This window comes from Notolabrus celidotus, chromosome 17, assembly GCF_009762535.1.
Source record: "Notolabrus celidotus isolate fNotCel1 chromosome 17, fNotCel1.pri, whole genome shotgun sequence".
Taxonomy (NCBI): domain Eukaryota; kingdom Metazoa; phylum Chordata; class Actinopteri; order Labriformes; family Labridae; genus Notolabrus; species Notolabrus celidotus.
In genome coordinates, this window is record NC_048288.1 from 9,114,200 (window position 1) to 9,138,412 (window position 24,213).

Below are 24,213 nucleotides of genomic sequence, written 5' to 3' on the forward strand. Positions count from 1 at the left end.
AAGCTGGAGAGGATATATTTGATATGGTATAGAGGAAGATCTGTATACCGTGCAGATATGGAAAAACATCTTCAGTCCAGTATGCTTCTCTGACCTCTGACTACACACCTTTAGACTGAAATTCTGTGTTTAAACATTAAAGTGAAAAATGTTCTTTAGTTATGACTCAGAGCCGTGAACAAATCCTCTGGTTTCTAGGATCACCTGTATAACAGAATGAGAGAGGATCCATCTACATCTTTAGGTGGCATCTCTTTAAACTGAACTTATCATGCTAGTTCTCTCCCGGTTTATTTGAGCACCTGTATCCTGCAAATATCATCATCATCAGGACAATTAAAGTCCTAAATCCACTTTTTAACATCTCTTGTGCAACGAAGCGGATGTTGTCTAAACCAGCATTCCTGCCCTGTCTGCTGTAATGTCTGTGCCTGTTTTGGAGGCAGCAGGGAGTGTTTGGGCTCTGTTGTACAGTAATTGGGTGTAAAACAGGTGGCGCACTGTTGACACTGGAGAGAAGCATGTGAAAAATGTGCTGCTGCCATGCAATCACAAAAGGAAAAGGCTGGCGGTTGACTTAGACATTTAATCACTGTGTTGGGTGATAAGTAGAGGATCAAACGGAGGCACGAAAAGCCTGGAATAACAGGGAGAGCCACCTAAAGCTGCACAGAGGGACTCCTGGTGGAGCCGGGCCAGGGCGCTGACAGAGCTGATGGCTGGTTAACACTCCGGGTTTAGGGTAAAGAGGTATAAGGAAACAGGAAGCTAAGGATTTAGGAGCTTAACAGCTTTAAAGCATGAACAATGCTTCATTATTGTTTTCTGGGCAATTTTTATTTTACCTCTCCACATGAGAAAAACATTTTCTTTACATTGGTCCAATTTGGTTCCCACCAAGCGGCAACCTCCGGTCTCAAACTATGAAGCCCATGCGGAAGTGTTATAAACTGCAATTCATTGAGAATCCTCTTGAGGCTGGCTGCAGAAACACTGCAAACCACATACAAACCACTTAAAAAAAGACGATCTTTGCAGCATTAAATAAACATGTCTACAACCTAGTTCAAAAAACGGCATGACCCTACCTAGCTAATCTCTCTATCAGCACACACTGTACGGGGGGTGAAAAAATGCGACAGTTCAGAAGATATTAAGATTACGAGTTTTTGCCCAAATAAGGACATGACTGACTTGACTCCCGGACGGGAGCACATAGCTGTTGGCTCAAACCCCACCTCTTTACGTCACACTATGCCTGGTTGAGTTCCGCATTTCCAATATGGAAAGTCTATGGTTCCCACCAAAAAGCTAACTACATGTTAGCACCATAGCGGCTATTTTTCTCCTACATTACTCGCAGCTTTGTTATCACAATGCCGTACAATGTCCCAGATGATAAATCTTATAAATCTATCTGACCAATGAGTATCATCAAACAGGTTCAACACTGCTAGCAATTCAAATCACAATGCAGGTCAAATGTGGAGGGACATATCAAATTTGAACATAACCTAATAATAAGACGTTAGCTACCATTGGCTTCGTAGCTGATATTAACATTCACTGTTAACATTCATTGAATTCTGTACTGTCTGCTATAGCGTAATAAGATATGATAACGTGTAAGCACCTAGCTAACAGTAGGCCAATGTTTGCTAAAATAGTTACTAGCTTTAGCCTTTGTCTAATTAGCCAGTGTGCCCCATGACTAAAAAGTAGCCAATCAAGCAGAAAGCAATTAAATTATATCACTTTTTCAGATTTTCACTGTAATATCACCTAGAATACAACTATCAAATGATTATAATGCTATTCATGAGACAGAATAAAATGGCTGCCTCAAGTTTATGGTAAATTAGGGAATCCTGAAATTTGTAGTGTCTGATTTATGACATAACTACATTACAAAAAACAATGATATGAAGATGTTTTCTACTTTTTGAGAGCGTCAGCTGAGTTTGCATCATATGAAGGCCTTTGTACTAAAGAACAGGACAGCACATTTTATGAAGCAGCCTGGCATAAAGGCTGTCATGTTTTATCAGAGCAAGAAAAAAGCTGGGTGTCTTCATCACACACCTGGGTGGAGAAGATTATGCCTTTTGTTTTAAAGTGATGAAGATGAGTTATATGATATTGTTCAAGTCTGAACATAAAACTTTGGGTCATGCAACACATAAAGTAGTTCACCGTTCAAAGGATGTGGCTGCTCATGTGCCCATGTGTTCACCACAGTCACAGTGCGCACCAGTGATCAGGGATCCAGTTACCAACTTCGCCGACACCGGCCCACGTGACTCGGGTCCTCCTCATTTTAAAAAGAGAGCTGCTACCCTGCAATCCCCCTCCACAGCTTCAAAAGAGGTGGTAAATGCTTCCTATGTGCCAGATGACCGACTTTCACACCTTTTGCACCTTCTGTGTCAGAGGGACATCCACTCGTGGAGAGCGCGCGCCTTCATCAAAGTCAGCCGTCTGCTGATGCTGCTCCGGACCAACTCTTTTCTGTTTCACTAATATTTCCTCTCTGATAAATTGGCGTGCATCCTGTGAGGTTGCCAGATTGGTGTCTTCCATCTTTGATCTGCTGGCTGAGGATGGTATCGGACCAAAGGAGCGCATTTCGAGCCTCAGTTTTACTGGCTTGTGTGATAATCTGCAGCAACGTGCTATGTCCCGTTGGTGCCTATCTGTACAACAACCGCTACGCAGGGTGAGTAAAAAAAAACCCATTCATTTCCTTATGGAGCTTGCGAGAGTCCTCATTCTGCAGGAAAAGTGCACTGTGACTACCAGGACGAGTTTTTTCTTTGCACAAAAGATCCGGGCTGTATCTTCTGTTTCAAGTACAAAGGAAGTCTGTATGCTCACTCTCTCTATCGTTTGAGACATATTTCCAGTTTGAGACATAGATATACTGATGTTATCTCGCTCTAGACTGGCCCTCTTGTCTGATGGCACTTTGATAAGTTAGTATCTGCTGTGCTTTGCTGCAGAGAGGTATTCAGTTTGCACAATACAGTCACAAGGGATGCATCCTGCAACAGAGGCCTGTCAACCTGCTCATTTCAAAAATTATAGCTGCTTCCTTCCACTCCTCTCGTGTAGCATGTGTTTCTAAAATCACAAGAGAGTGCAAATTTGTCAAAACCGTCATTTATTGACTGAAGTCTCTGCATACCTGTCTGCCTGCATGTTTATGAGGCTGTAGTTGGGACACACACACCTCTCCATTTAGCGCCTAAAAATGGATGTGAAGTTTGTGGAGCATTTGGAGGAATGGATGTTTTTTTGTCTCAAGGACCAGCTGGAGCTTGACACATGTAGTAATTTTGATACACACGTAGAAGGCATGTTAGGATTTGTGGTGTGTTTTTGAAAGAGATTTGAATGTAATCAAAGGCGTCTGGGAGACGGCTGCTGACCTCTGGATACACTTCAGATGATCCTGTTTTAGAATCAATGAATGCTGGACACAAGAACTGAAGACGTGATACTTTCTTGTAATGCGGCATTGGTCCAGCTCTTTAAAGCAAATTGCTCCTTTCCTGTATACAGTACTGCTGTGGGAATCAACAGACAGACAACTCCAGGACAGCTTTAGCTCAGAAAACCCTGCAGCTTTTTACAAAGCAGAAGGCTTTCACCAAAGAAACACTGTAACTAAAACAGTCTGCCATCATGCTGGAGGATCACTGAAGGGAAGATGAGGAACAGGCTCTGTTTGGATGATAATAGAGAGCAACAAAATATAGAAACACATTTCTCTTTAATGTCAGATAAATACATCACTCGACTGAAAGATTTCTTTCTAGTGTGAAATCTGGAATATTGTCCTACTTTTGTCCCCCTTTTTAACATGTCCCAACATTATCTTTCCTCCAACTCTCTTCTTATTTCAAATCCATCCTTTGGCATAGTCATTGCCATGGAAACATGCAGTTTCTGGTGGCTGTAATAGTGTGGCCGCTCACACGGGACACCACGGGCCCTTTTGTTCCTCAAACCTCAAAGTGGCCTGATGCCACCTTTGTTTAGGGGGGCCCAGCTTCCTGTGTGGCACATTGTTTAAAGCTCTTTGAAATTAATCCGAGAGAGGAAGAAAAAAAAAGTGGACATATAAGCACAACCTGGCATACACACAGGTGATCACACACGAACACCAAGTCTGATTGGAGGAGCTGTGATCTTGGAGTAGAAGTGGTGCTTTGTGATTCATGATGAGGATGAAGAGGATCTTTGTATTGTATGAAGGTGATACATAAGATGTGGTTTAGTGAGAGAACCTCTGTTCGTTACAATAATCTGTCACAAGAAGAATAACAATATGCTGTTTACACATTTTAAATCTTATACTTAAATCAACCGGGGATTCCAGTAATGGATGGAGTTTGGTTTTTTTTGCACAACTTTTTATTTTTTATTGATTCAAATAAATCAGTTAAGGGCTTAAAATTACAACAAAAAGCACTGTTTTTAATCTAACCTCTCTTTTATGAATGATGTGTTTGTGTGTATAAACCAGGGTAGTTAGTTAATATTGATACACTACATCAGGCGTGTCAAAAGTCTGACCATAGGTCCATTTTTATACGGCCCCCAATTCCAATCTCTAAATGTATCTTATATGCTAATGAAATTAATCACATTTTGAATTACATGTATTTTGTATTTTCTTTAAAGTGCATAAATAAAACTAAAGTAAATCCAGAAAAGTCTCACAAAACTTCATATGGACTGTGCATGGGCTTCTTGCATAAAGCTGAGGCTCTGTTTATTCTGCAGGACTGAGAAAAAACAGAAACACAAAAAAGTTGGCGTGTTTAAATAATTGTATTTATTATGAGTTGAAAATGAGCTTGATAAAGAAAAGTTCAAAAGACAAGAAAAGTCACAAGGCTAAATACAATTATGAGATGGTACATAGAAATTGTTCAGAATGCAGAAAAATAAATATTTCAGCCTAAAAAAGAAGTTTACAGGTGAAAATTGTCTCAAGAACTACATGAAAAGAATTGTGGTAAAATCCAGATTGTGATCCTGCCATAGAAAATGTGATATATTTTTCCCATATCTCCCCTAATGGAGAACGTTTTCCTCCAGAAGAAGAAGCAAGAGTAGCTTATGTTTACCTGGACCGTAACACTGTAGAGAACTGAAGTCTTATCAGCAGGTATGAAGAGATAATTGAGGGACAGGAGGTTTTATTTTGTAAGTCTGGTTCAAAAACGGTTTTGGTCTAAATGAGTTTTAGCCAATATCCATTCTTTGCTTCATTTTTATTGATCACTTTTTATATTGCTATCACTTTATTGAAAGGTATCACACATCACACTATGGACCCACAGATCAATATCCAGTTTGGATCTCAAAACCTCATGCCCACTAAGTCTGCCCGAAATCTGGGTGTCATGATCGATGACCAGCTAACCTTCAAGGTTCATGTTGCCTCGATTGCTTGGTTCTGCCGTTTTTCCCTCTATAACATCAAGAGAATCAGACCCACAGCTTCTGGTTCAGGCTCTTGTAATGTCATGCATTGACTACTGCAACTCTCTACTGGCAGGCCTCCCTGCATGCACAGTTAAACCTCTGCAAATGATCCAGAACACAGCAGCACGTCTGGTCTTCAACCAGCCTAAGACAGGTCATGTCACTCCCCTGCTCATTTTGCTACACTGGCTTCCAGTTGCAGCTCGCATCAGATACAAAACTCTAATCATGACTTACAAAGCAGTCACCAAAACTGCTCCAGTTTACCTGGAACCCCTCATCCAGGTCTACTGCCCTTCTCGCCTGCTACGCTCAGCCTCTGAAAAGCGCCTAGTGCTTCCAGCACACAAGGCCTCAAAATCACTAGCTTGACTCTTCTCTTCTGTTCCCCCTAAATGGTGGAATGAATTGAATTCCATTCGATCTGCAGAGTCCCTCTCTACTTTCAAAAGACAGCTAAAGACCCAGCTCTTTAAGAAGCAATATGCACTTAGCTAGACTATTCTCCACTGTTGTCCCCAGTGGCAGACCATGTCGTCCAGCTACAGTTGACTCGCACTTTCCTGCTCTACTCTGGGAATCTGTGTCCAGCTCTTGAGTGACCCAGCACTTGGTATTTTGGTCATTATTGTGGTGATGTTAATTGTTGATGATGATAATGGAAAGTCTTAAATGGTTTGGTTGCTTCATTGTAGATGTTCCTTATTTTAGAAAAAAATAATAGTAATAAAAAAATCCTTATTTACTTTTGTGCATTGCCTTTACACTGCTTGGCAATACCTGCACCCAAATGGACTTGAAGCACTTTGTTACCCGTACTGATCTTGTTTCCTCTTGTCTAGATCTTTGCTTGTGTTGTTCTTGTTCTCGTATGTACGTCGCTTTGGATAAAAGTGTCTTCTAAATGACATTGTAACATTGTAACATTGTAACATCACATATTTCCTCATATTGTGCTGGCATAGTATCTCATTCTGATGTATTGTATTAAGCTGATAAGATGAGAGGAACAAAGCTGTAATCTTTGATATCTGAACCATCATGTGAATCCTCAGCCTACATCAACATTTGATTGATGTTTTTACAGTCTAACAAGGTGAAGCAGCTGCTGCTACTATATCCACCAAAGAATAATGCCAGGTGTTACCTGCAGAGCTTGAAATGATGAAATGTAACCCTTTAATGATGTCGTATTTGATTGTTTAACTGAGGTTTGACCCTGTCATCTATAGGACTGCAGACGAGGAACCACCCACTCCACACCTGCTATTATCAATGTTAGCGTAAATCAAAACAAAGAGAGCTTGTATTACATGTGACTCATCGTCCAGTGTTTCTGAAAGTGGGAGAAAACGATCTGAGGCTATTTGAAGTGATTTTTTAGTGCCATAAATATCCTGTGGGACTCTTTGATCCAGGTGTCAAACTGACACTAAGAGGCTCTCTGTTGTTTTTTACAGTGATCAAGTCTTCAGGATCACTCCCAGTGAAGATGAGGAGGTCCAAGTGCTCAAGAAAATCCTGGGACACATGAAGGTTGGTGCATGTTTTTTTATATTCACCCAAAAATGCTCACTACCCTGACTTATATTTTATTTATTTATGTCTTATTTTTCTTTCTGAATTGCCATATTTTATTTCTCATCTGTTATTATTCCGCTCACACCATCACACAGTCCCTCATTGGGCCTCGATGACACTTTAACAGTGTGTCATGGACAGAGAGATACGTGGAGTGGGTAGACAGAGAGAGAGAGGGGGATGTGGCAGATGACTGGGACTGTAATAGAGAGAGACGGGGAGTGTCTCCTGACTGTGACAGACTACCACACTTGGCTGCACCCTGTCTGAAGACTGGGACGCTGTAGATAGGATGCTCTGTCTTTGCTTAAATAAGAATCTCAGAGAGAAAGACGGAGGGGAAATACAGAGGTTTCTTTGTAATGACTATGAAAGGTTGTAAACTTTCTGAACATATGTTTCAAAGAAACTTAAATTATGGAAGAGAGCCCTGAAGAACACCAAGCTCACTTGGGACTAATTACCCATCAGCCTCGGGAACAAAGATGACCTTTCTCTGCACATTGTTTTAATTTGCAGATTCACCGCAAAGATGTTTATAAAGCATAAAAAGCATGATGCAATTGCAGAGAGTCATGTTGAATAAATAGCGGAGGCACAGCTTTTAATATTTGATTAAACAGATGATTTTACAAGCAAAATAAAAGTCTGTTTTTTAGTATCTTTCTTCTGCAGATGAAGGGAGCAGAAGAAAAGGAAAAGGAAAAGAAAAGGAAAAGAATGTTTGTCCGTGATGACATTAAGTATTTTCCTGTTATACTGAACATATAGGAATAAATTGCATTATAATAAGACAGCAGGCAGTGAAGGGCCATGGTTACTTGTTTGGACGTTAAGATATAGTACTGTTTGTATTAGGAACCTCCATGATTTGTACCCTGGAGTTAGATCTTACACAATGGTTCAGGTACTTTCATGTTTGGCCTTTTTTGTATTAAATTCATTCTTTTTTCATAAAAGTTTACTGCATGGGTGACAGTTGGCCTGGCGGTTTAATCATGCACCCCATATACATGCAATGGTCCTCATTGCAGTGGTCACTGGTTCAAATCCTTTGCTTCATGTCTTCCCCTGCTCTCCACTCCTGTCTTCCTTCAGCTGTCATATCAATGAAGGCAAAAATGCCCAAAAGATAACTTTTAAAAAATTGATTAATTAATTAATTAATGAATTCATGGCAACATACAGAGAACATTCAGACATTGACCATAGCGTTAGTTCAGGCAGACCACAAAGTCATGCTCGGCCCACAGAACATCAGCTTCTCTTCACACCAGCCCCTATCAGCTGACAGCTCAGCAGGTTACATCTACACATCCAATCAGCAAACAGCAAAATGGGCGTTCTGTTTAAACTTCTTTTCCTGCTTCCTCTGCAAACAGCTTTGCAACCCACCTCCATTCTAGCTACTCCTTTCTGCTGTGTCTGATTTCACCAGAGTCATATGTATTGTCACTGATGCTCGCACTGTTCTGTACCCCGTGGGTCTTTGCTGCTGCTCTCCCTGCCTTGGCTTTTCATGTGTGAACATGAAAGAGAGGAAAAGTGTGCTCTTCCCACGTCAGGCCTTGGCATTCCACGTACACACAGGGAGCTCCCAGGACAGAGCCATGCCACCAAATATCACTTATTGCATGGAAAAAAATGTATTCTTTTGATGAGAGTGGTCCTGACTGAAATATTAACCATATTGAAAGAAAACTTTAACTACTTCTGTTCCACAAAATTATCTTTAAAGTGGCCTTTTCAGAGCTTTAACAGCATTTCATGGTCCACTTTCTCTTTTTCTCACTATCTCAAACTTTACTTGACTTTTTCAGTCACTTTCACTTAAAGATATACCATGACAAATACAGGATATAACTTTGGTATTTGGTATTGCTTATAGGGAAACTTATAAATCTTGCTGAGAGTTATAAAATTACAAAACCTTTAAAATCCAGTTGGCGATGTTGCCCTCCTCCTCACTTTGGTTTGGTAAGCTTGGATTGTTTAAATTGAGCCAGATTCCTCATCAGTGTATTTGAAAGGCTTATGTTTAGTGGTCCCAGTACCAGGGAAATAAAAGGGAATGCAAATTACAATTCAGTTACTGTTTATGATTTAAGGTGAGAGGACATGAGGACAGAGCCAGGCTGCTGGTCTGGACCTGGCCGGTGTTTTGTATTAGGGCTGCGGACGCAGTGATCTAATGCCAGCCAAGGAGGTGGCAGCTTCTGTTTGGACAGCTGTGGACCGGAGCTTTCAGTTCATAGTCCCACTGTCAGACCTACAGAGAGCAAGAGCATTCAGCCTCAGGACAGGCTTTAGATTGAATAATGGACAGCTACATGGATATACAGGATGCAAGGGGACTGGGAATCACAGCCGGCATCAACAAAATACTAATTCACATTGAGTAATCTGAGACTTTACTTAGTTTGTCTTTAATCTATGAATAATTAACATAACATATAATATTTACTCAGCAAAATGTAATCTACTCTGCTCCTAAAGCTGCAGGTTGGTGGACTTGTTGTACACTACATTTCTTGAAGCATGAAAACAGTTAAAAATGAATTCAAACTATCAAAATGAAAGATGTAATGATCTGTGACAGCACACATGTTTCAACAGAGTCTGAACATCAGACAATATCTGCATGAATATGTTAGAGTGAACCTCACAGTGTTCAGTGCTGTCTCTGTTTGACTGACAGATGAACTCTACACCACCTAGAGAAGAAACAGAACGTGCACACAGCGGAGAGAATATCATCTACAAAACAATGCATTGTAAAGAGAAGATATTTTTACACTCTTGATTTAACATAAAAGTAATTAGTTTGTAACTTTGTTGCATCGTCACCTGGAGAACTTTTAAGACAAGAGCTAAATGCAGTTGATATGAAGCTTGTGTCAGGTTTGAGGTCTGGAAAAAAGAACAACTTTCAAAGCTTTAGCTCCAGAAATATCTAAAACACAAAAACAGTTCAACTAACTGTGAGGAAGCTAAATCACAGAGATTAATGATAAAGCTACAATTTAGCTACCAAAGCACATGACGTGGTTAGATAAAATTACCTTACAGCACATTATAGTATATGATATTGAATTCAGGAGTTCTCAGACATTCCACACGGATGAGTTGCACTTTTACCAACAAAAGAAGTGTTCATTCATTAGTCTGAATGCCACAAGATTAATCTCCTTCATCAACTCTTATTTATAACTTATTTGTTATAGTTCTTCTCTGAGGTTATCTGTGAGCTCAGCGTCCTGTCTTCACTCACTTCTCTTCATTTAAACTTTTATTTCCTGTCCTAATATTATCTCCAGCTGTGTGATTATATTTGTCGCCTACATTTTTCTAAATTGCACCTCATAAACCCGAACCTCTATATTTAACAATACCTCTTCCAGTCTCTGTGTAAATTATTATTTTTTTTTTTTTATGTGAAACATTTGATTCCCACTCATGTATTCTACCTCTAATTTCCTGGACCTTGTCTGTGTTTGAATTTTTTGTCTGTCCTTATGGGATTTACTTTGAGCCTTTTTGTTTCTTTTTGCTGTAATAAATCATTTAACTAGTCTGCATTTTGAGTCCTCCCTCCTATAATTCAATTTGCCTGTGTTTGCATAGAAACACAACAATATTAAAAAAGCTGGACAAACTGAGGTATAGACCTTGTACTGTTTCACTTTGTGAACTTGATTTATAAACACTAAGTTACAGCTTGACCTCATCTGCCTTAAAATGCCTGCTCTTTTTATTGGACTAACTCGTCCTTTTGTTGTTATGCCCATTTGAGTATAACATGAACCACAAAACACAAACTGAGCTTGTGGAGGGCGAGTTTACACAGACACGCTCACTGACAAAGAAGAACCACACACGAGCAGACAAATAACTCATCTCTAATTCTCACAATTGAACAGACATAAAAATGTCAGCATGAGGAAACTTAGTGAGGAGCTATGTTAACTGATTGGGGATATTTAATTGCCTTTTAGGCGTATGTGTTTTGGATTTGTTTGGCTCACAGAAAAGCACTTCTGAAACATTTTGGGTACCCAACCATAAAACGTCAGCTTTAGCAGAGATTGGTCCAGACGTTCCAGCTTCAGACTCTTTACTCCTCTGGCTCAAGAAAAAGTTAAATTAATCTGCTTTGCTTTCTGTTAACCATTAAACCAATTGACACATTAACAAGCATGTGCAGGGCAGGCCTGCATGTCTGCTGCAGCTCAAATGAAAGCCAGCTGAAGACGCTCACACACGTCTGAAAGCACACAAACTGAACAGTCTTCTCTGCAGAGACTGCTGCGTGTGTCGTTTGTAGATTGAGGAGTTTCTTTTTGTTCAGAAATACTTTTACTAAACATTTCTTCTGTCTTTTAGAGTTTCAGCCTCTGTTATCTCATCACTGACAACATGGTGTCTGTGTTTGTGTAATAGGTTAGATGAACTGGTGTGCTAAAGCTAACAGACCTGCCTATCACTGCCTGATAACAAGCACTAAAACACACAAATCTGATGCTGATATGAGGTGCCAGAGAGCAAACAGAGACCTGCTCACTCTGTGTGGATAATCAGACGTTGTTATGCCAAACGGACGCTGTAGAGCCTTCACCATCTCCTCTGATTAAATCCAGTGACGGGAGGAGTCTTAAACTGTTACGTGATAACAGAACAATTCAGGGGTTCTGGTTTAGCTCAGCTGGTAGAGCAGGCACCCTGTATACCGAGTCCTCATTGCACTGGTTGTAGAATCGATTCCCAGTCCTGACATAATTTGGTGCATGTCTTCCTCATTCTCTCCTCACGTTTCCTGTCTCCCTCTCAAGCTGTCCCATCCATCACAGGCCAAAAGCCCCAACATAAATCTTAGTAGTAAAAACAATTCACCCAAATTATTTTCATCACCATCTGTTTGCTGCTGTTTCTCAGCACATAACATCCCCGTGCCAGTTTACAGATTCTTGTTTATGAGATGAGTGTTTGTGCAATAAGTCCAATTCATTTAGTCACAGATGGTTATTCATTGAGTTGTGCTAACACAGTTATCCTTTGCCTCATGTTGCCTTAATTAAAATGATTAAGTTACTTCTTTACAGAGTTTCACATGTTGATTTATCAGTTAAAGATAAAGAAACATCTGTTTCAGCGAAAAAAGGATTACAGTTTATTTTGACGGACTAAATGTTTTATTGCTGCATCTCTTGTGAGCGGATCCAGACATGTAGCCAAGAGTGGCATGGCCCCCTGTCCCTATCTGATTGGCCACCCTAGCCAAAAAGTCTGGATCTCCTCCTGTCTGTAAGGCAACATTGCATGATACATCAGTGCATGAATAAATGTACTCTGTGTTCAACAAAAAATATCATCAGATCAACATCTGGTTTCCTTTTTTTTTTAGGGCTGAGTCGATTAATCAGTTCACCAGAATCATTAAAATGCAACAGACTCACTGTGTATCTTTAGTGTAATGCATTTTAACAAGAGCTTTTCTTCAGAAATAATCAAACAATTCTTGAGGTAATCTAGAATTGATGTCACCATGATATTAAGACACTCAAGTTTTACCTGTTCTTTGTATTTTACTACTCTTTGCAACATAAGATGACATGTAGCACAGAAACAGCTGAGCAGATGGTGGTCTGCACTAAAATGTAACATCCTCCTACACATTTTGAAGTCTATTTTTTCGCAAGAAAGAAACCTCCCGAGTAAATTGAGATAGTCATATCATTTCAATAAAAGGTCCAACTTCACCCCCTCCTCACTTTAACCGCTGATATATTTGAAATCTTTGAATCTTTGAATCTGTAGTAATATCTGTATCAACAGTCTGTAACGGATACGGCTCCAATTTTAAAGCTCCACTGAGGAACTTTAGCTTTGTGTTGATTTTGGCGCCCCCTGCAGACAAAAATAATACATGTAGAATGTTTGCTGATTTTGTCCTGTACACCAGTGAACACTGTCTTCTGATGAAAAATCTCTTCCTAATGTCTTTTAACAGTCACATATGTCACTTGCTGTGAATCTTTGATGTAGGAAATGGGAATGAAGGCTGTTTGGCTTATTTCTCACCTGACACCCACCTGGTTACAGTGGTTTGAGGCATTGAAAAAAACTATTTTACAACTAATTCATCTTCTTCATGATGATTTTGTTTGCTTTCCTGAGTCATATAGAGGTATCAGTGTTCATTTTATTCTGTTTCATGACCGATTTAAAACTCCCCACAGGAGCTTTAATCAAAATGAAGCAGAAGACCTTGATATTTGTATGACGGACAAAATCAACTCCATGATGTTTCTTTTATTCCTCATTTTTCATAATAAATCCTGAAGTTTGTTTTTGCATGACCCCTGATCTAACAGATTTGTCCCGCTTCTTTAGGTGGACCTCTGGCAGCCCAACAGCGCCACTCTCATCAGTCGAAATGCAACAGTGGACATCCATGTGAAACGCAATGACACTTCTGGTTTACATACACGCTTAAAGAAGGAACGTATTGACTATCGGTAAGAGTGGGAATAAAGGACTCTACAGTGCATACTAATGTGCATACTCCAGTTATTATTTCAGTACTCAATACATTACATACAGCAATGCATGCTGACTTGCAGTCTCAGATATTTGTTCATTGTGTTAGCAGACTTTCTACACTATGAAACGTCTTTCATCTAAAGGTTGCTGCAGTCACCCAGCTGTCCCTGATCAGAACATACCATTATCACATGCAGACTTGGCTTTAGTTTGCATACTGGAGGGCCTGATACTCCCTGAAAGCTGGGACACACAATAACACACACACATGTAGAGCACATCAGAGCCCCTCTCTCAATCTGCTCCCAGAAGCAACCCTTTCATCTCTCCGCCCCATCCCTCATCAAAATTAACGCTGAAATGATGGAGCTTTATCAAAGCGGCCGCAGCCAGAAAGAATTCCATTGTCATCTCTGTCCTGAGGGAGGAACTGCAGATCTGAGGATGAGGGCTTTTTTTCCCCGACTCTGTGTTGACTGGCGGAGGGTTTTCACAATGCTATACGCTGCGAGGGGACGGTCTTTGGTAGGTGGTCGAGTTTTGTGGAAATTACACGTCAAAGACCTAACTCTCAGGGAAGTAATCCCTCTTTTTAAGACACATTAAAGAAGTTATAGATAGAACTGTGTACACAAGGGCTGAGAGAGTTGGGCTGCCCACACAGCAGCTATGAAAAGAGATCACTGTTATAGGTTGGGGTGGGAAGTGAAGAGGCAGAGAGCCGTCTATAAACAGATAATCGTGGTGATAACTTGTTTCAGCTAATTCTCATTTCACACACACATTTAATTTACTGATAAACAGCAGTGTGATGATCATTAATGCTATCAAACAGGGTGAAAGATAGTAAACAGTAAATCCAGGACCCTGATTCACCATCTCATCTCAGCCCTGAGCACCATCCAATAAAACTACAGAACAGTGACACGTCGTCAAAAAGGAACATGTGGTAACACATTTATTGAACGGGCTCTTGGGAAAAGGAAAGTGTCATTTAATTTAGAGACACAATTTATCCTCCTCATATCACAGATGCTCTGAACGCCTCTAAAAAGCCGTCAAACCAAATTAAAACAAATTGAAACACTACATCATCACAGACACAGCCTGCCATCATCTGAGCTGCTGTCAGTGTTTGCAGTAGCTATCTAGCTAACTGTATTTTACAACAGCAGAGGATTTGTCTTTTTGTTTTTGTTGTGTTTTGCCTTGTTGTATTGTGTGTATATGACTGAATAAGAAATAATAAATAAATAAGAGCAAATAAATGTCTGGATGTCACACTCGACATCTATTAAAAGAGATGTTTCAGGTAAAGATTCAGTTAGTAGAGTTTCTTAATATAGCTCCTTTCAAGTGAAGAGTTCACAAAGTTCTTCAAAATAAAAAATGCAGAACAGAGATTACATTAAATACAAATAAACAACATATTAGCAGACACAGACAGATTAAACAAAGGCGAGTCTAAACAGATGGATCTTCCACTAAGTCCACAGTTCTTAGTTCAAGTCACAAAGTTTAGGAGTGACAAAGACTTCAAACACAGCCTCCTTTAGTTTGAGCTTGGCACCAGCAGAAGACCTCAGAGTCCTGCTGGAGTTACAGCTTCAGCAGCACTCCAATATAAGCTTGGACCATGCAGCGCTCTATACACAATGACAAGAGTTTTAAAAGGGTCCTGAAACTGATTGGAGGCCAGTCCAAAGACATGAGGACGGGTCTAGCATGAGACCTTCAGGGTGATTTTGTAAACAGCTTAGTGGCAGCATTTTGGTCCACTTGCAGGCGGTTCAGTTATGCTTTGCTAAGACATGTGCAAAGAAACTGTTAAGGGTCTGTTCACTTCTATTATTTAAAGGCAAACTGTTGGGAGCTGAAACTTCAGTAGTTCTGTCACCTCTGTTTTTTAGCATGGATCTCAAGACATCTAAAAGTATCTAGTGTGTTGGCCTCAGTGCTCTGTCTGGAACATGAAGATGCGACAGGTACGATGGTGCCCGCCTGTGAGAAGTTTTAAAAACAAGTAATACAATAACTGTAAGTAAGTGCTTAACTGGATCCTGAAGCTGACAGGAGGCCAGTACTGGTATGATGTGATCTCTTTGTCTCTTCCAGCAGGCGTACAGCTGTGTTTCAAGTTGTTCTGTGATAACTTTTGCAAGTTACAGATTAGACTTATGAGTCAGAACAAACTGCAAAGATTCCCATTAAAATTTGATCACACAGACTTCAGGCCTCGTACTCTCCCAACTTTCATAGATTTTACTGCAGATTTTTCTCCTTAAGCCAGTATGAAGCTCACACAGACATAACCTGGTAACCCTGACCCTGACCTTAACCCTGCTCATTAAAGCTGTTGTGTTCTCTTGTGTTGCTCTAATGTCTGTCTTTGGATTGGCCGAACAGTGCTTGCTTCAGCTGTGAGCACCGTTTAACTACCTTGAGGGACAGTAGGGTTCACTGGTCCCTTGCTCTGATATTTTGGGAGTGGGGACTGAAAAGTTTGAGAACCCCTGGACCAGGTTCTACATATACTCTTGTTAGGCTCAATGATAGGCTTATCATGATGTCAGGTTTTTATTTGATATTGGGTTATCGCTGGTTTAAGATGTGTTAAATGAGAAGGAACAGCTGGCATCCAAAGAGATTAATAACGACTTATCACTGACTCACAAAGAAGTATTTAAGACTGAAAGGGGCAATAATAAACACATGATCTGGTATATCATGAGGGTTCAGAAGTTAGTGCTGATGTGAAAGTGAGGAGGCAGAAATATTGAAAATCTTCATCTTGCCCAGAGAACTCCATTTTGTCTTTACGTTTCAGCATCACTGTTGAAGATGATAAAGGTATTATATTGGTTGATATCATGTCCATCATATGTCTTTATAAACCTCTCTCTCTTCCATCCACAGGGTTTTTATCTCCAATCTACAGAGTGAAATTGAGAAGCAGACAGGATACCGTTCCTCTCGCAGGCGGAGGAGGTCAGAGTCTCAGTATGACTACGAGGTGTACCATTCTCTGGACGAGGTAGATGTGAAGCCCAACATCTACCTACATACCTGTGTCTCCCACTCCTTGTCCCTCTCTTATCTGATCACGCCCAAAGTACACTAATACGCTCTTTATGGTCCTTTCAAACCTCAGGAGGTTTGTTTTCTTGGGTCGATCACGCTCTGGTTCATAAAAGTGTCAGTACGCATGCAGCAGTGTAAATTCCACACACAGTTTCAGAGAGCCTGCACAGATCTTTTATGGTCTAAGCTTTGAATATCTCCTTTTCTATGTGTGTCTGTGCAGAAAGAGACCCAGAACATGTATAGTGTCTTTGCTTCGGGGAGATTTTCAATGTCCTGAAACATGAAAAGCACATTAAATCTTTCCAAAGCTACTCTTTAAAACATTGTAAACAAACCTCTGAATGACATTTCTCTTCCTTTAGATCCAGAGCTGGATGTTTGACATGAACAGAACCTACTCAGACCTGGTGGACATGTTCTCCATTGGGAAGTCGTACGAAGGACGACAGCTTTATGTGCTTCAGGTATAAAGGAGAGCAGGGACACAAGCATGAGAGCTTCATGCACACACAATAAGACTGACAGTGCTTGTCTCCTGTCAGCTAGGAAAGAAAAGTCGTCATCAGAAGAAAGCCGTGTGGATCGACTGTGGTGTCCACGCTCGAGAGTGGATAGGACCTGCCTTCTGTCAGTGGTTTGTCAAAGAGGTATCTTCGTTTTTTTGCCTTAAAATAAAAAATCTGAACACAAATTAAAGTTTTTTTTTGTTAATTAGTGTCTAATGCTAAAGTTTAGTGTCTAAACTACAGCATAAATCTAAACTGTAGCCTGTGGCAAGCAAACTGTGACTTTATATCTCTGCAGGGAAACAACAACATCTGTTCTCTGGTCATGCATCATCATACAAATACTGAAGAATACGATTTATAAGTCTGTTGATGGACATAAAGCAAAAGTGTAAAAAAGTTCCATTACACCTGTGAAGTCTTAGTTTATAATCTCTGATATGACAGCTCCAGACCTGAGCTTGATGTTAACTTCATGGACCTTTAATGGCTCTTTTTATAACGTCAGGATGCAAGATGAGCAGGATTAGCTGTGCAATAGGTACCAGTGCATTAAATAGTTAATGTTAAATCCATGGATATAAATATAGAGCAGTGAGTCATGGTATGGTTTATGACATTCTTGCATCATAGTTTGCAACTAACAGGTACTTTCAATAAACTTTGAGTTATACAGTACTAAGAGAACTGTAGTGACCATTGTCCATGTGCCTTCTTAGAATAGTATATGCATTCTTTAAAGGTTAGCTGCTAAAAGGTTTTCTGGATCGTACCATGTACAAGACAGTGAGTTGTTTTGCTATAGAGTCATTCTGTGTTTTTTATATTTTAAGTAAAGTGCTGCAGAACAATACAAGACAGGTGAGAAACATGACACTAACTGCATTAGTCAAAACGATGTGAAAGACACGACTACACGTGTACACAATTAAGAGACAATACAGGACAAAACAGAGACAAGCAGGAACAAACAACTTCTTGTACTTTTGAGTGTTGAGGGTGTCAAAAGGCTGTGTGTGTGTGTGTGACAAAAAACAAAAGATAAATAGTTCATTAGGCACGTTATAATTTGAGTAAGAGTCGAGTCAGCATTATTAAAAGAAATATACTGATAATGAAACAGAATTAAGAAATTAAAAATAAATGTTAGTGATAATAATAATAATAATGAATGACATAAAAATTGTAGTATTTGTAACAGTAATAACACTAATAATGAAATAATAGTGATTAAATAAATATCAACAGCGATAATGACCACAATAACAATGAAAAATAATAATAATACTAATGAGACATTAATAACAATAATCATGATGATAACAGTCACAATAGAGTCATTCTGTTTGCAGTTGTTTCTCCAACACAATGGTTTAAACATAAGTAACTTTAAACTAATCCCCCTTAGGTCATCACATGGATTCACAAATACTAGCTGATATCTACATAAAGAGAAAAGTGTCAGTGTGGAAGTGTGTGAGTAAAGAAGACAAAAAAGCAGATGGAAGTCCGGAAGGAGTGTCATCAGAATGAAGAATGTGCTCCAGATTAGTGCCCGTCTGTGACCTTAAAAATGCCTCCCCTGTGATGTAGTAACAGAGGATGGCCACTGGAGGTCAGGGTCCCATCTTTATTGAAAGCTGAAAGCTCGTTAACCTCAGCCTGCAGCTGATTAAAGAGCAGATATAACCAGTTTAACCCAGTGCCCACATCGCCTCACTCCAATCCACATCTATAGACAGAGTATTATTTGTATTGAAAGAACGGCTGAAGGATGCATGCAGCTGCAATAATGAAAAAAAGGCAAAGTAATTACATCATGCAAATGTGTGATAAGACTGTTTTGTGTTCTAATTTCAGGCCATCAACTCCTTCCAGTACGACTCTGTGATGAGACGACTGCTCAACCAGCTGAACTTCTACATCATGCCCGTTCTCAATGTGGATGGATATCAATTCAGCTGGACCACGGTACTGTAGGTTGTTTCACGTTCATGGGTTGGACTAAATCTAGCTGCTGATGTCTCTAATACTGAACAGCTTGAGCTGGATTTGTTCTTGTTTGGATGATTTTTAGGCATACTGATCCCAGGCTGAGAATAGAGACCCTTTATTTTATTCATTATTCTAACAGTACATGCATCTTGAATAAAAACTGGTCACGCATCACTCCTACCCACAGAATTAGAATAATATGAAGGCAGTTCACTGAATATTTTCCTTCCAAATGGATCAGAATGATCATTAAAAACAAAAAAACAGTGGGATATCATCTGATTTAAGCTTTCCTCTCTTGTTAGTATAAACCGTGTCTATGACAGGCCAACAGGAGCTGTGTGAGTGACACATTGATTCTTCTAGAGATGGCAGGTAGCCCCATCCGTTCAATGACTCTGACAGTCAGCGGACATGCACAGTGACACTGTCGTTTCCACATGTAGGATCGATTCTGGAGGAAAACGAGGTCCAGAAATCACAAGTTCCACTGCCGAGGGGTGGACGCTAATAGGAACTGGAAGGTGAAGTGGTGTGGTGAGTTTGATGATGCTGAACTTCAGCTGAACTCTGAGAAACATCCTGCACAGTGCAGAGAGTCCGGCAAATGTGCGGTCTCTCTGCTGATGTCAGTTTTTCTGTCTATTAATGAGTGTGAGCTATGGATAAAATAGTTGTGTCTGATGTCATTCAGTCTCTGGTTGGAGATGGGCAGGGATGTACAGATGAGGAGACATTTAGAGCCCAAGTAGTGCCCTCTTAAAGTACAGTATACGGCCACAAATTGGCTCTTAAGTTATGTGATGAAAAAGGCTTTCTTGAAGAGAACATGCTGTCCGAAGAAACAACTTTGTATTTGGCTGTTAAACGGGAGAGAAAAGGAAGTACGATGTTGCTGTAGCCTTGCAGCACTCAGCATGTTTGTGTGAGGAACAAATAAATTCAACATGATTGCATGAAGAAAGAACACACAGCATACTCTCTTGTTTCAGGATCACTTTTTAATCTATACTACTGGCCAAAAATGCATTTGATTTGATTATATCAGGGTTATTTTTTGCAAACATCAACATTCAACCATAGTACCTGACTGCACTGCCATACTATGAAGAAACTACGACAATGAGGTAACTTTACTGTGACTTCTAACACATTTAATGGACACACCGAGGATTTAAATGTAGCTTTCCCGGAACTCAGTGTGACAGAAAAAAACATCCAACAAGACAGAGACAAATAAATATTCCAATGATTTAAGGCTTCTTGTTTTTGACTCGTGCATCCACATCAAGAATGTTTTGTTTTCCTCCAGAGGAAGGAGCCTCCTCTCATCCCTGTGACGACACCTACTGCGGTCCCTTCCCTGAGTCCGAACCTGAAGTCAAGGCCGTTGCCAAGTTCTTGCGGAAACACAAGAAACGTGTCAAAGCGTATATATCCATCCACGCCTACGCCCAAATGCTGCTGTACCCGTATTCCTACAAGTATGCCACAATCCCCAACTTCAGCTGCGTGGTAAGACTTCTCCTTCTGGATAATAAAGCAATAACTCAGTCTATATGTGAGCTAATATTCTCATCCATCACCTGCTGAATGGAGTTACTTGAATGCATTGGTATTAAATTATACTGTGAACACATGTGGAGGATTAATGATGAGCTGACCTTGTGCGCTCTCTCTCTCTCGTTTCTCTCTCTCTCTCTCTCTCTCTCTCTCTCTCTCTCTCTCTCTCCTCTCTCTCTCTCTCTCTTTCTCTCTCTCTGCAGGAGTCAGCAGCTCATAATGCAGTGACAGCCCTCTACTCTGCTTATGGAGTCAGGTACAGATATGGACCTGCCTCAACAACTCTGTGTGAGTCTTTCTTTATTTTTCAAGTTTACAAAAGAAAGAAACAGACCTGATAATTTTTAGTGGATAGTTATCTCTATCCTATCTATGAATGTACCTTCAGTTTATCACCAGCTGTGTTGGAGGAAGTTAAAGTTATACGTAACAGCATCAAGGCCACACTCCGAAGAGCAGTCCTGCAATAAACCACTGATCCAGAGAAAGGATTGGAGTGCTGTCAGCTAAATGCAAAATAAAACACTCATTCTGTAGAGAGGTGCCTGTCTGTGTTTTCATTAGCACTGATGTACTGCTGTATGAAAGAGGTGTATGTGTGTGTGTGTGTGTGTGTGTGTGTGTGTGTGTGTGTGTGTGTGTGTGTGTGTGTGTGTGTGTGTGTGTGTGTGTGTGTGTGTGTGGAGGGACATAGTCCATGTACATTTGCATCCAAACAAGATGTGCTGCAGAGACAATTTATTGCTATGGACGAATATTCATTACATTTCATTCATGGCACATTTCTAAGAAAGCGTTCACTTAGAAATTCATTTTTGACAAACGTTGGAAAAACAGAGCGAAAACTCATTATTATAAAAAACAGATGTATAGAAAGTTTTTTTGAGGCACTTGAAGACTAAATAAAAGTAATAAAGCAATGTTTCCAAATGTTTATAGTGCAATAATCAGTTTATGTGAAATGTTTGACAGTGATGATGTTGTTTTAGGACCAAATTATCAGAGCATTCTAGAATCATCCAACCTTTGTTGGGCTGTATTTTATTGCTGCTTTTATGCTGCATCATATCAAAGGAGTAACTAATAATCATAGCTGTTGATATAACTTGTTTAAAAAAGTGCAACTTTACCACTAAAGTATAGAAGTGAAGAGGGAAGTACCTCAAGTTGTGTTTCAGCAAGTTCACACTTTTTGTTTGAAAGTGTTTCAAACCACGACTGACTGTGTATCAACGTAGTTACAGTTTTTGTTGTGCATAAAAAACTGATGTAAGCTTGAATTATTCTTTGTTTCTTTCTTATCTTTCCCACAGATGTGAGCTCAGGAAGCTCCATCGACTGGGCCTACAGAAACGGGATCCCGTATACGTTTGCGTTCGAGTTGAGGGACACGGGATACTACGGTTTCCTCCTGCCTGAATCCCTGATCAGCCCAACATGCACTGAGACCATGAGGGCGGTGAAGGCCATCGCATCAGGCCTGCTGAAAAAGTGCGAGATAGACAGAGACAGATTTCCATATATATGACCGCACTGCCACCCTCACTGTTCCTTATCTCAACACCTCATATTCCTGTGAGATTTCATATTCCTCACAGATATTATCAGGCGAGGTGCTGAGAAAAACCAGCAAGGCATGAATTTTAATTTGCTCTCCTTGTTTTTGAGGTTGTCGGCCTTATTTCCCTCTTCTGATAAGTTATGGACTGGTGGTGGTTTTTTTTTATTTATGATCATCCTCTTTATGTACATCCAGGGCATCCTACTGGACCATTCAGCGTCCACACAGACAAAAGTCTAACACAGAACTTTTCTGGACATAATCTTTTTGAGGTAAATGGTGGTCATGTGAGCACTTGTCATAATACAACAGCACTTTTTTAAAGTAACACCTGAGAATTGAATGTTTTAAGTGAAACAACCTCGACACAGAAGCTATTTTTATGAATGAAGCCCAATCGTTGTGTTTTAGTTTTAGAACCAAGTGCCAGTAAAGATTTTGGACAGTAATGTTAATGTATTAATGCCTTGATTACTGCAACATTGTTGGTGTTTTGAATATATTATCAATAGACAATCTGGAGTTTAGTTTACTGAGAAGTTTGTATTATTTTTTTAAAGACTGTAACTTGGAAAGAATGACCTGTCACATTCCTGTGTCATTATTTCTCAGGTAAGGATCAATGACAGAGTCAGAAATGTTTACTTCTGTCAGCATATGTGCTTTATTACTCCTGATAACTGTATACTATCTGACTTGAATAAATGTTGTTTTATAACAGTGATTGTTGTCACTTTGATCTCATTTTCAAATCTCAATCTGTGGACCAATCAATGAGCAGTGCTTTCTATCACATCTTGGTTGGGATGTTTGATAAATATTTTCATCATGACACTTTAATCATGAATTTATTTTATTATCAAAAGGAATCCTTAAGGCATAGCTCTTGTGATCGAGCTCTCTCAAACAATTTCTCTCCTCTTTCTTTTTCACTCCGTTTCACTGATCTAAGACTGCAGCTCTGCTCTTATTTACAGATTCAGAAACGGTTGCACTGACACATAAGACATCCCAAAGTGAAAGTGAACTTGGCCGCCCACAAATGCCAAATCCGTGTCTTGTCAAACTGCCAGATTCACTGGATATATTTGCTGTTTCACTTTGCTAAATCTGATTCAAGGTTGCAAAAGGCAGAGAAGCAGAATGCAGGTGGGCACATTCCTAGGCGAGGTGTGATAAGTTATGACATTTTCAACATAATGGTTATCAAACGTGTGAGCAGAGGTTCAATTTTAGAACCTGAATATTTTATATTAGTGTTTTATGAGAAATAATCACAGTGCTGTGATGATAAAAACAAATGTAGAGCCCTCAAAACAACACATCAACCTTGTTATTACTTTCATAACCTCACTCTTGACGATATTTTGTGGTTTTTTAGAATTATTTTTAAGGATTCTCTTCATGATTACATAGAAGACAATAAGTATGCTTACATGTAATTATTGGGTGACATGAACAGTCAAATCCTGTGCCATATAATGGAAAAAATGACCTTTGTGGCTTGCATATGGATGAGGGAGATCTAATTATGATTGTAGAAAGCTTTTTTGTCATTACACAATGCATGTGCTCTCCTGAAGTGTATGACATCCAGGTATGCACTGAAATGTCAAACAACCATTGAAGTAAACCGATGAATACTGCAACATAAAAATTGAACATTGCACAGTATAGAATGAAAATTGCACTGTAGGTGATGTATATTATACGTTAAATCATGGAATACCCTCCAACAGACTTTAAAGTTGATATCCATTCCCTCTTTTGCAGAATTTAAGACTTTGATCTCAGACCACTGTGTCTCAAATTGAATCTGTTTTAATGAATCTATTGTTTTGTGAATGATTGTGTGTTTGTTCTTTGTTTCTAATGTGCCTGTGATCT

At 39.7% G+C, this 24,213-nt stretch overlaps 1 protein-coding gene across 1 annotated transcript; it reads left to right on the forward strand.

The window, feature by feature from the left end:
- The first annotated feature begins 2,012 nt into the window (after positions 1 to 2,012).
- On the forward strand, positions 2,013 to 23,050 carry cpa6 (carboxypeptidase A6). Its single transcript, XM_034706251.1, has 11 exons — positions 2,013 to 2,716; positions 6,957 to 7,032; positions 13,468 to 13,592; positions 16,534 to 16,651; positions 17,064 to 17,165; positions 17,244 to 17,348; positions 19,068 to 19,178; positions 19,649 to 19,739; positions 20,515 to 20,717; positions 20,969 to 21,053; positions 22,079 to 23,050. The coding sequence occupies exons 1-11, from the start codon at positions 2,601 to 2,603 to the stop codon at positions 22,291 to 22,293; spliced, it is 1,347 nt and encodes a 448-aa protein (XP_034562142.1). The 5' UTR covers positions 2,013 to 2,600; the 3' UTR covers positions 22,294 to 23,050.
- The last annotated feature ends 1,163 nt before the right edge of the window (positions 23,051 to 24,213 follow it).

Coding starts and splice junctions, on each gene's coding strand:
- cpa6 (XM_034706251.1), top strand. CDS start 2,601: ATGGTATCGGACCAAAGGAGCGCATTTCGAGCCTCAGTTTTACTGGCT. Junction 13,593..16,533: donor AAGGAACGTATTGACTATCG/GTAAGAGTGGGA, acceptor TTCCATCCACAG/GGTTTTTATCTCCAATCTAC. Junction 19,179..19,648: donor ATCAATTCAGCTGGACCACG/GTACTGTAGGTT, acceptor TTCCACATGTAG/GATCGATTCTGGAGGAAAAC.